Raw genomic sequence first — 13,127 nt, 5'->3', positions numbered from 1 at the left:
TCAGAACGGGATTGCCAAGTGCGTTGCGTGTAAAAATGGTCTGTCCTAGGTTGTAACCCTCACTACCAAGTTCCAAACTGCAGTCTGGGACTGTTTTCATGGTTTGGGCTAGGCCCCTTAGTTCCAGTGAAGGGAAATCATAACTCTACAGCATCCAATGACATTCTAGGTGATTCTGTGCTCCAACTTCGTGACAACCGTTTGGGGAAGGCCCTTCCCTGTTTCAGCATGACAAAAAGTGAGGTCCATACAGAAATGGTTTGTCAAGATCGGTAAGGAAGAACTTGATTAGCCTGCACAGAGCCCTGACCTCAACCCCATTGAACAGCTTTGGGATGAATTGGAACGCTGACTGCGAGCCAACATCAGTTTCCGAACTCACTAATGCTCTTGTGGCTGAATGGAAGCAAGTTGTCAGACCGAAGGACAGATTTCCAGTGGTCTAATGTCCATTGCTCGTGTTTCTTGGCCTAAGCAAGTCTCCTAGTAGTGGTTTCTTTGCAGCAATTTAACCATGAAGGCCTGATTCACACAGTCACCTCTAAACAGTTGATGTTGAGTTGTGTCTGTTACTTGAACTCTGTGAAGCATTTATTTGAGCTTCAATCTGAGGATGGTAACTCTAATGAACTTATCCTCTACAGCAGAGGTAACTCTGGGTCTTCCTTTCCTGTGGCGGTCCTCGTGATAGCCAGTTTCATCATAGTGCTTGATGGATTTTGCGACTGCACTTGAAACTTTAAAAGTTCTTGAAATTTTCCAGATTGACTGACCTTCATGTCTTAAAGTAATGATGGACTGTCATTTCTCTTTGCTTATTTGAGCTGCTCTTGCCATAATATGGACTTGGTCTTTTTCCACCCCTACATTGTCACAACACAACTCATTGTCTCAAACGCATTAAGAAGCAAATCAATTCTACAAATGAACTTTTAACAAGGCTTACCTGTTCATTGAAATGCGAAGCTGGCATCAAGGTAAAGGGTGGCTACTTTGAAGAATCTCAAATATAAATATATTTTCATTTGTTTAACACTTTTTTGGTTACTACAGTATTCCATATCATAGTGTTGATGTCTTCACTATTATTCTACATTGTAGAAAATATTAAAAATAAAGAAAAACCATTGAATGAGTAGCTGTGCCCAAACTTTTGACTGGTACTGTATATAAATGTTCAGAAAACTTGGGAGTTCAAATCATTTTTTTGGGGGGGGGGGGGGGTTATATATTTTTGGCCTCAGAAAAGTTGGGGGCCAAATAAAATCAGCTGCCAGTTGGGGAACCCTGACAGGTCTAGCAGCTGTGCAGAGAGGAAGGTTTCTGTGAAATTCATAAACATTTGAATGGCAAATACAGTATAAAAACAGTAAGCACCTACCTTGCAATTATCTTGTCCCTTAGAATTTGCCCTTTCGGGTCTCGGAAATATAAGAAGTCCTGTATTATTTCATATCATACATGAATGTGATATTTTGTAAAGATACATAAGTTAACATATACTTGAAAATGAATTGTTCTGGAAAAAATGGTAAACCACAAACTTTTGGGGTTGATGTTGGGTTCTAGGGTTTGAGTTATGGGGGTGGTTTATAGCTCTTTACCGCCATCATGTGGCCAAATAAGAGTACATCGTGTGTATATACTGTACATAACAACGGATGTGACGTATATGTAACTGCGACATTTTCCGGTGTTGTGAATTCACGTGGAGTATTTTAAAGCAAGCGCCATCAAGCACACGATTTGTAATTGCACACGATTTGTAATTGCACACGAGTGAAGTCACCAAAATGAAACAAAAGGAAGGAGTAATGTACGTTGTGGTATTTTATTATTGTATAGTTAACGTCAGTTGCTAGCCATGTAGTTAACTACCTAGCTAGTAGCTACTGTAGTCTTTCAAACCGTGTTAGTTTGAGATCTTCCATCAAACGAAATATACTGTCAAAGCATCTGTTGTTTTACTCAAGTGTCACGCTGTCTATAGCTGAAATGTTTTCCTGTTGAATGACTGTTTCCTCAGAAAACCTAAGACGAAGAGGGCTAAGCGCTTTCTTGATAACAGAGCTCCCAAGCTTACAGAGAACGTCAAGAATGCCATGATCATGAAAGGAGGCAACACCAGTATGACTGTCACTCAGGCACTGAAGGACATTGTACGTTTTCTGACGGTCGACCCTCCCCTACCAGAATATTGAAGATGGTCAAGTTTTGAGTGCCAGATAGCTAGATAACTCTGAATAATTTTTTTTCTCCAGTATGCCCTGAAGAAACCAAGTGCTGTATTGTACAAAAAGTAAGTGATTGATTTTTAAAGTACCAGTCAAGCCGTTTTTATCTCTCTCAAATCAGTTCTAGGTAACAAATAACTACCTTACTGTGATTGTTTGAAATGAAAAGGGTAAAAAAAGAAACAAATAGCTTCTTAGTAAAGGACTCTTATGCTAGGACTATCTGTGAGTGGGAAATCTGAAAATAAGTTGTTAATGGAAGAGGTTTGGAGCTCTGTAGTTGGTCTTAACAAATTTACCGCCTGGTGACGTTATGGAGCTAGATACCTGCCCATATGTTGAATGTACGTGTCTTTAGGATCATAAGAAGATCCATACGCAAATTGTTAAGATCATAAGAAAAGCCATGTGTGAAACATGAACGTAAACGTAACATTTAATCTGTCAACAAACACCATGTTATGATTACAGTCTAACATTATAGGTATTATAAATAGGTATCCTGCACTTTTTCAAGTTGTCTATTAGTCATTTGAGTTTACTTCACATTTTAGGTAGCTAATGTAGTGGATTTGTCTAGATGGCACTATCTATATTATGCCTACACCTAGCGGATTGAAACATCAGTGTTGGATCTCCACAGCATGGACAAAAACTACATTTAATTTGTATGAACATAAGATTAAACAACAGACTTAAACGGAACAAGTTCCACAGATGTGACTAACAGAAATTGAATAATGTGTCCCTGAACAAAGGGGAGGGTCAAAAGTAACAGTCAGTATCTGGTGTGGCCACCAGCTGCATTAAGTACTGCAGTGCATCTCCTCCTCATGGACTGCATTTTCAGTCCAGCCTCTCTCAGCCTATTGCGGACAGTCTGAGCACTGATGGGGGATTGTGCGTTCCTGGTGTAACTCGGGCAGTTGTTGTTGCCATCCTGTACCTGTCCCGCAGGTGTGATGTTCGGATGTACCGATCCTGTGCAGGTGTTGTTACACGTGGTCTGCCTCTGCGAGGACGATCAGCTGTCCCCCGTCTCCCTGTAGCCCTGTCTTTGGCGTCTCACAGTACGGACATTGCAATTTATTTTCACGAATTATCTTTGACAGACACGGTCCTGAAAAGGGAACGTTTCTTTTTTTGCTGAGCTTATGGGTGATGGGTGATGTGGACATCCTCAAAATATGACTAATTCAATATTGCACCATCCCATTCTCTGGGCTCTGTCGGTAATCATAACCAGTAGCATATACCAGGAATAATAAATTATAACCAGTAGTATCTTCCAAGAATAATAGATTCTTGGTGAATCTATAAATTATGTATGACCACAGGAGGTTTTGCCACTCTGCAATATTTTTTTATATAAATATATTCAAATCTTGCCAAAGCATATCCTGTAGGAGGGTTTAATATGAATTGAAGTAATTTGATATGATTTATATAAATCGTTTCATGAAGATATAGACTATGAAATGAACACGGGAGAGGTAGGATTAGTGTAGCATTAGTTTATTCCCACACTTTACAATAACACTTGTCTTAGGTAGTCTCCGTGTAGTAGGCTTTTCCCTCCATCGCAACACTGCTGCCCAATTGAAGAGCTTGTGCAGCACCACATCTCCATGCAGCACCACAGCAGCATGCGCCTTCGGAAAAGCACCCCTCCGCCTCAGAAGATGCCCTTCTGGAGGCATGGAGTCATAGGCCTAGATTAGGATAAAATTACTATTTACCTACTAGCCAAATAAAGTGCAGAGCTTGCGTGATGCGTGCAACTCGTCATTCCAACATATTTGAACATTTAATTCATCCCTCGTTCAGTCAGTCAGTATGTCATCCATTCTGTCATTTTTCTGAGTTGCAATAGGAACTAAATCAACGAGAATAGAAGTCTTATCCATTTGTTTATTGAAATCCATATGTATTCAAAATGATCTACATTCTCAAGTTCTTTAGCCTATCACTTTAATAATTCAATGTTTAATTTAAGCCTATCCAAATAAAAAATAGGCCTTCAATTTTGTAGGCATTGCAATTTAGGCTATCAACTCTTTGTATTTTATAATTGTTTTTATTATAGGGCTCCCCTAAAAAAAGAGATCCTAGCTCACAGGCCTCTAAATATAGCCTCTAAATACATTTTAAACAAAATAGTTGAAGAATCACATGCAGTGACTAGGGAAAACAGATCTGGCAGTAAGAATAGAGATTCTAAACCATTTGAGACCCCTTGGCTATTTCGCTCAGGACATGTTATAGCCAAGACTTAATACATATTGTTTTGTTAAATGTATTGATATGGATATAGCCTTTGCGTGATGGGGTTATGCAATGAAAATGCTGTTATTCTGGCTACAGTGGTAGTGATTGCGTGGCCGTAGCAAGTTTGCTAGCTAGCAGCAAGCAAGGGATAAGAATGTTGCCACTGAGCATGGCAACAGAACATAAAGAACGAACAACTGGGTTGGGTCTCTAGCAACCAGAATTTTCTTATTAATATGATATCAACGAAAAATAAGATTCTACCGGTAAATGTGTTCTTTCATATTGTTTTCTTTGGCAACTGTGGTACACTACATGACCAAAGGTATGTGGACACCTGCTCGTCGAACATCTCATTCCAAAATCATGGGAATTGAATATGGAGTTGGTCCCCCCTTTTCTGCTATAACAGCCTCTGATCATCTGGAAAGGCTTTCCACTAGATGCTGGAACATTGTTGCAGGGACATGCTTCCATTCAGCCACGAGCATTAGTAAGTTCGGGAACTGATGTTGGGCAACTAGGCCTGGTTCGCAGTTGGCGATCCAGTTAATCTCGATAGGGTTGAGGTCGGGGCTCTGTGCAGGACAGTTACGTTTTTCCACCGATCTTGAGTACTGCATCAGATGACCTGGCCTCCACAATCACCCGACCTCAACCCAATTGAGATGGTTTGGGAGGAGTTGGACCACTGAGTGAAGGAAAAGCAGCCAACAAGTGCTCAGCATATGTGGGAACTCCTTCAGACTGTTGGAAAAAGCATTCCTCATGAAGCTGGTTGAGAGAATGAAGAATGCCAAGCCAGTGCAAAGCTGTCATCAAGCAAAGGTGGCTACTTTGAAGAATCTAAAATATAATTTGACATGTTTACCACCTTTTTGGTTACTACATGATTCCATATGTGTTATTTCATAGTGTTGATGTTTTCCATTATTCTACAATGTAGAAAAATGTACAAATATAGAAAAACCCTTGAATGTGTAGGTGTGTCCAAACTTTTGACTGTATATGTATTAGAGGTCGACCGATTATGATTTTTTTTGATGCCGATACTGATTTATTGGAGGACCAAAAAAAGCAGATACTGATTAATCGGCTGATTTTAAAAATAAAAAGTTTTATTTGTAATAATGACAATTACAACAATACTGAATGAACACTTATTTTAACTTAATATAATACATCAATAAAATCAATTTAGCCTCAAATAAATAATGAAACATGTTCAATTTGGTTTAAATAATGCAAAAACAAAGTGTTAGAGAAGAAAGTAAAAGTGCAATATGTGCCATGTAAGAAAGCTAACGTTTCAGTTCCTTGCTCAGAACATGAGAACATATGAAAGCTGGTGGTTCCTTTTAACATGAGTCTTCAATATTCCCAGGTAAGAAGTTTTAGGTTGTAGTTATTATAGGACTATTTCTCTCTATACCATTTGTATAACATATACCTTTGACTATCGGATGTTATTATAGGCACTTTAGTATTGCCAGTGTAACAGTATAGCTTCCGTCCCTTTCCTCACCCCTACCTGGGCTTGAACCAGGAACACATCAACAATAGCCACCCTCGAAGCAGCGTTACCCATCGCTCCACAAAAGCCGCAGCCCTTGCAGAGCAAGGGGAATAACTACTCCAAGTCTCAGAGCGAGTGACGTTTGAAACGCTATTAGTGTGCATCCCGCTAACTAGCTAGCCATTTCACATCGGTTACACCAGCCACATCTTGGGAGTTGATGGGCTTGAAGTCATAAACAGCGCAATGCTTGAAGCACAGCAAAGAGGTGCTGGCAAAATGCACAAAAGTGCTGTTTGAATGAATGCTTACGAGCCTGCTGGTGCCTACCATCTCTCAGACTGCTCTATCAAATCATTAACTTAATTATAACATAACACACAGAAATATGAGCCTTAGGTCATTAATATGGTCGAATCCGGAAACTATCATCTCGAAAACAAGACGTTTATTATTTCAGTGAAATACGGAACCTTTCTGTATTTTATCTAACAGGTGGCATCCATAAGTCTAAATATTCCTGTTACATTACATAACCTTCAATGTTATGTCATAATTACGTAAAATTCTGGCAAATTAGGCGGCCCAAACTGTTGCATATACCCTGACTATGCGTGCAATGAACGCAAGAGAAGTGACACAATTTCACCTGGTTAATATTGCCTGCTAACCTGGATTTCTTTTAGCTAAATATGCAGATTTAAAAATGTATACTTCTGTGTATTGATTTTAAGAAAGGAATTGATGTTTATGGTTAGGTACACATTGGAGCAAGGACAGTCCTTTTTCGCGCATATGCACCGCATCGATTATATGCAACGCAGGACACGCTAGATAAACTAGTAATATCATCAACCATGTGTAGTTAACTAGTGATTGATTGTTTTTTATAAGATAAGTTTAATGCTAGCTAGCAACGTACCTTGGCTTACTGTATTCGCGTAACAGGCATGCTCCCCGTGGAGTGCAATGAGGCAGGTGGTTAGAGCGTTGGACTAGTTAATTGTAAGGTTGCAAGATTGAATCGCCGAGCTGAGAAGGTAAAAATCTGTCGCCCCGGGGCCTCCTGGGTGGCGCAGTGGTTAAGGGCGCCAGCTGTGCCACCAGAGACTGGGTTCGCGCCCAGGCTCTGTCGTAACCGGCCGCGACCAGGAGGTCCATGGGGCGACGTACAATTGGCCTAGCGTTGTCCAGATTAGGGAGGGTTTGGCCGGTAGGGATATCCTTGTCTCATCGCGCACCAGCGACTCCTGTGGCGGGCGGGCGCAGTGCACGCTAACCAATGTTGCCAGGTGCACGGCGTTTCCTCCGACACATTGGTGCGGCTGGCTTCCGGGTTGGTGGGTGCCCTGAACAAGGCAGTTAACCACCGTTCTTAGACCGTCATTGAAAATAAGAATGCGTTCTTAACTGACTTGCCTAGTTAAATAAAGATTAAATAAAGGTGTAAAAAAAACTTGGCCAAATCGGTGTCCAAAAGTACCGAATTCCGATTGTTATGAAAACTTGAAATCGTCCCTAATTTAATCGGCCATTCAACCTCTAATATGTATGTATATCTATATCACAGGAAAATCATGTTTTTGACTGCACTGGGCCTTTTCTCAAGTAGGAGAACTGTTATTATTTTAACCTATCCAGTATTGTGGTAGTTCTGAAATTATTGTATTTAGTCTTCATGTTTTATTTTCCCCCTGTAAACATTGGATATTTATAGGAACTTTGGCATAAAGGACTGACTATACTGAAATAATAACAAAACATAAATAGTCCATCTATTGTTGGTACTTGAGAAATGTGTGTTTTTTTATCCTGCATGTAAACTAAATGTTGTCTTTCCTTCCAGGAAAAATATAACCAGGCCATTTGAAGATTCTTCATCATTGGTCAGTTAACTTGAGATATTACATGTCTTCATTACCCTTTAAAAACGGTTTTGTTTAACCTGAGAATTCTAATTGTTTTTGATTCCTCTAGTTCCTAAATATACAGTATAGTGAGTGTTTCAATATAGTAGTCCTGGTTCAAGGGACATTGTTGTTGTAGCCCTAGCACAACACTGGAATTATTGTGGAATCGGGCGTGTAGTGCTAGGGAAAACACAAACATTTGTTCCTCTTTGGGTCCGCAGGACCAGGATAAAAAACACTGCAGTAGTGTACTAGTTAGCATCACATTCAAATACAATATATTCATTGCACTGCCATTTCCGATCACTAATATTTTCTGTCTACAGGAATTCTTCTCGAAGAAAACGGATAGCTCTCTGTTTTTGTTTGGCTCGCACAACAAGAAAAGGCCAAACAATCTGATATTTGGTAAGCATTTTTGTATTCTATCAGTGGGAGACTGGACAAGAAATGTCTAGTAATTTTCACAGCAGATAAGGGTTTGACCTTGTTTTTCTCCTTTCCTTTTTGCTGATTACAGGTCGTCTGTTTGATTTCCACGTGCTGGATATGATTGAGCTGGGCATTGAGAAGTATAACTCCTTGAGTGCGATCAAGGTGATGTTTCTGCAGTTCCTATAGTCATTTGTAGCTGCGTTGTTTCACATTGCTGCATGATACCACTTATGTGAGTTCTGGATTTGTCAATAAGATTAAAAAAAAAAAATAATTAAGCAGTGCCTTCAGCACCACCTGATGTTCTGTACGTTCTTAATCTCTACGAATCTTAGTTCTTTAAGTGTCGTCACCAAATGTTTGTACGCTCACACTGCTACAAAAAGCCAAACGAATACACCTCCTTGGTCTTTCAGTGGTCTGAATGAACAACTACAAATTAACTATTTCCTCTTAATCAATCAATCAAATGTATTTATAAAGCCCTTCTTACATCCGCTGATGTCACAAAGTGCTGTACAGAAACCCAGCCTAAAACCTCAAACAGCACGCAATGCAGGTGTAGCAGCACAGTGGCTAGAAAAAACTCCCTAGAAAGGCAAAAACCTAGGAAGAATCCTAGAGAGGAACCAGGCTATGAGGGGTGGCCAGTCCTCTACTGGCTGTGCCAGGTGGAGATTATAACAGAACATGGCCAAGATGTTCATAGATGACCAGCAGGGTCAAATAATAATAATCACAGTGGTTGTAGAGGGTGCAACAGGTCAGCACCTCAGGAGTAAATGTCAGTTGGTTTCCTCATAGCCGATCATTAAGAGTATCTCTACCGCTCCTGCTGTTTCTAGAGAATTGAAAACAGCAGGTCTGGGACGGGTAGCACGTCCGGTGAACAGGTCAGGGTTCCATAGCCGCAGGCAGAACAGTTGGAGCTGGAGCAGCAGCACGACCAGGTGGACTGGGGACAGCAAGGAGTCATAAGACCAGGTGGTCCTGAGGCATGGTCCTAAAGCTCAGGTCCTCAGAGAGAGAGAGAGAGCATACTTAAATTCACACAGGACACCGGATAAGACAGGAGAAATACTCCAGATATAACAGACTGACCCTAGCCCCCCGACACAAACTATTGCAGCATAAATACTGGAGGCTGAGACAGGGGGGGTCGGGAGACACTGTGGCCCCGTCCAACGATACCCCCGGACAGGGCCAAACAGGCAGGATATAACCCCACCCACTTTGCCAAAGCACACCACTAGAGGGATATCTTCAACCACCAGCTTACCGTCCTGAGACAAGGCTGAGTATAGCCCACGAAGATCTCCCCCACGGCACAACCCAAGGGGGGGCGCCAACCCGGACAGGAAGATCACGTCAGTGACTCAACCCACTCAAGTAACGCACCCCTCCTAGGGATGGCATGGAAGAGCACCAGTAAGCCAGTGAGTCTGCCCATGTAATAGGGTTAGAGGCAGAGAATCCCAGTGGAAAGAGGGGACCCGGCCAGGCAGAGACAGCAAGGGCGGTTCGTTGCTCCAGTGCCTTTCTGTTCACCTTCACACTCCTGGGCAAGACTACACTCAATCATATGACCTACTGAAGAGATGAGTCTTCAGTAAAGACTTAAAGGTTGAGACCGAGTCTGCGTCTCTCACATGGATAGGCAGACCATTCTATAAAAATGGAGCTCTATAGGAGAAAGCCCTGCCTCCAGCTGTTTGTTTCGAAATTCTAGGGACAATAACGAAGCCTGCGTCTTGTGACCGTAGCGTACGTGTAGGTATGTACGGCAGGACCAAATCAGAAAAATAGTTAGGTGCACGCCCATGTAATTATTTGTAGGTTAGCAGTAAAACCTTGAAATCAGCCCTTGCCTTAACAGGAAGCCAGTGTAGAGGCTAGCACTGGAGTAATATGATCAAATTTTGGGGTTCTAGTGAAGATTCTAGCAGCCGTGTTTAGCACTAACTGAAGTTTATGTATTGCTTTATCCGGGTAGCCGGAAAGTAGAGCATTGCAGTAGTCTAACCTAGAAGTAACAAAAGCATGGATTAATTTTTTGACAAAGTTTCTGATTGTTGCAATGTTACGTAGATGGGAAAAAAAGCTGTCCTTGGAACAGTCTTGATATGTTTGTCAAAAGAGAGATCTTAACACCATTTTAGCCACACTGTTTCCCTGTTCTTTGAATTTTTTTCATTTTTGTTTTACTGATAACATGCCAATACACTCTGGACTGCAAACAAGTGAAGTTGGTGTTACCTGTTATATCATAATCGTCCTCCTGTAATTTTATGTTCTGTTTCCAATGCATTGCAGAACAGCAAATGTCCTGAGGGGACCAAACCGATGCTGGTGTTTGCAGGGGAGGCTTTTGACCATGATGATGACCACAAACGCCTAAAGAGCCTTCTTACAGGTACAGTTTAGTCTAAGCTAAACATTTGAATTTGGTGTTAATCGGATGTCGTGAGGTTAATTTTAGTCCTACCCCTTCAGTTAGAAAAAAATTCCTCTAACTTTACTGAACAAAAATATAAACGCAACATGCAACAATTTCTCATATTTTACTGAGTTACAGTTCATAGAAGGAAATCAGTCAATTGAAATAAATTCATTATCCCCTCCAAATTCTATAAAAAAATATTTAGGCAGGTTTATGGTAGAGAAATTAACATTACATTTTCTGGCAACAGCTCTGTTGGACATTCCTGCAGTCAGCATGCCAATTGCACGCTCCCTAAAATGTATATCTGTGGCGTTGTGTGACAAAACTGCACATTTTAGTGGCCTTTTTGATATGTCACACCTGTCAGATGGATGGAATATCTAAGCAAAGGAGAAATGCTCACTAACAGGAATGTAAAAAAAAATAAAAAAAAGTGCACCAAATTACAGAGAAATAAGCTTTTTGTGCGTATGGAAAATTTCTGCTATCTTTTATTTCAGCTCATGAAACATGGGACCAACACTTTTTTATTTATTTATTTAACCAGGTAGGCTAGTTGAGAACAAGTTCTCATTTACAACTGCGACCTGGCTGTTAACATGTCAACATAACATGTTGCGTTTATATTTTTGTTCAGCATAGAATTTTTTTGGGGGGAAACATACCTTCACAATCCGTAGTATTTCTGTAGGTTGTAATAATATTGCATTTCATGTCGGCGGTGCTATTGACCATTTTTTTTGTTATTGTCTTGTCGTACAGACTTCTTCAGGGGTCCTGTTGTGCCTTCAGTGCGTCTAGCTGGTCTGGAGCATGTCCTGCACTTCACTGCTCTGGAGGGGAAAATCTACATGCGCAGCTACAGGTATGTCTGCCTGCTAGCAGCTAGACCATCTACCAATGTCACCTATTATTCATGACAGATTAAGGCTGAATTACATATGATCTGCATCTTTCACCCCTGAAATGATCACTAGTCAAAACTCTTTGGGGTTCTCCAGATCTCTGTTGAAGAAGTCTGGATGTCGTACACCAAGGATTGAGCTGGAGGAGATTGGGCCGTCTTTTGACTTTGTCTTGCGGAGAACACACCTGGCATCAGACGACCTCTACAAGACAGCTCACAGACAGCCCAAGGCTCTGAAGGTATGAAACAACTAGTTGCAGTCATCTTTTTCAATCTCTTTCAAGAGTCATATGTTGAATGTCACATAAGGTTTATTATTTTTGAAAGTATCTTAATTGTACAATTGTATTGTGTGCCATTGGCCACATTTAGAAGTATCTATGTAGTAAAATTAAACATCAAGGCAATCAATCAGTCCTCATGTTCTTTGTCAATTCTATTCTTTACAGCCCAAGAAGAAGAAGAACATATCCCATGATACCTTTGGTACCAAGTTTGGCAGGTTGCACATGCAGAAGCAGGATCTGGCCAAGCTCCAGACACGTAAGATGAAGGGTCTGAGGAAGAGGAGGGGCCCGGCAGCCGCTGCGGAGGGAGAGACGTCCTCGAAAAAAACAGCCAAAGTAGAAGTAGAGTGAAGTCTTCCCAGGCTTTAAAGGACATTTCACGTCACGCTAACTGTGGATGTTGACCGATGTCTTCAGAATTATCATTAATTATGAAAGAATTACCCCCCCATACATGTTTACCTTCTGCAGGTATGTTTGTCAATGTCTCTTGTTAATGACATGAAAATCATCTTCATTCTGTTGCTCATTTAGCTTAATCTGGAAATGCTTTGTGTGAAAGGCAAGCCTGGCAGATGTATGTGCATAAGAACATTTAAAAATGCGTAGTTTAATAAGGTGTCATTGTTCTAAAATAAAACTCTAATATTTTCTGTATTTTAATCTCTACTTGTGCACTGCGGAAGCATTGTCTCAATGATTACATTTATTTTGTACATCTGTCTTGTGATGTTCTTTTCAGAGGTTTTACAATTGATTTGTCACATGCACAGTAAAATGCCTTTCTTGCAAGCTCTTTCCCAACAATGCAGTAATAAATATTGATAGTACTATAAAAGTAGAAGAATAACACAAGAAATAATAACACAAGTAAGCTATATACAGGATCAGTTCTAATACCATATTTACCATGTGCAGAGATACTGTAGAGGTAGATATGGGCATCAGGATATATGATTGTGTGTGTTTAGTCAGTATGAAAGTGTCTGCATGTTGTGTGAGTGTGTAGCATGTGCATATGTAACAGTATAACTTTAGACCGTACCCTCGCCCATACCGGGCGCGAACCAGGGACCCTCTGCACACATCAACAACAGTCACCCACGAAGCATCGTACCCATCGCTCC

The 13,127-nt window shown here is 40.8% G+C and overlaps 1 protein-coding gene across 1 annotated transcript; it reads left to right on the top strand.

Moving 5' to 3' along the window:
* The first annotated feature begins 1,682 nt into the window (after positions 1-1,682).
* LOC139415560 (ribosome production factor 2 homolog) lies at positions 1,683-12,718 on the top strand. Its single transcript, XM_071163670.1, has 10 exons — positions 1,683-1,816; positions 2,027-2,159; positions 2,262-2,299; positions 7,865-7,904; positions 8,255-8,336; positions 8,449-8,525; positions 10,677-10,776; positions 11,569-11,671; positions 11,808-11,952; positions 12,163-12,718. Exons 1-10 carry the CDS (start codon positions 1,794-1,796, stop codon positions 12,349-12,351), a joined length of 930 nt encoding a protein of 309 aa, XP_071019771.1. The 5' UTR covers positions 1,683-1,793; the 3' UTR covers positions 12,352-12,718.
* Positions 12,719-13,127: the final 409 nt, after the last annotated feature.

The sequence above is a fragment of the Oncorhynchus clarkii genome, chromosome 8, assembly GCF_045791955.1.
Source record: "Oncorhynchus clarkii lewisi isolate Uvic-CL-2024 chromosome 8, UVic_Ocla_1.0, whole genome shotgun sequence".
Classification (NCBI taxonomy): domain Eukaryota; kingdom Metazoa; phylum Chordata; class Actinopteri; order Salmoniformes; family Salmonidae; genus Oncorhynchus; species Oncorhynchus clarkii.
Note: the sequence above shows the minus strand (reverse complement) of the source record. Positions and strands in the feature narration are given on the sequence as shown.

Coding starts and splice junctions, on each gene's coding strand:
- LOC139415560 (XM_071163670.1), top strand. CDS start 1,794: ATGAAACAAAAGGAAGGAGTAAT. Junction 2,160..2,261: donor CTCAGGCACTGAAGGACATT/GTACGTTTTCTG, acceptor TTTTTTCTCCAG/TATGCCCTGAAGAAACCAAG. Junction 7,905..8,254: donor TTGAAGATTCTTCATCATTG/GTCAGTTAACTT, acceptor TTCTGTCTACAG/GAATTCTTCTCGAAGAAAAC.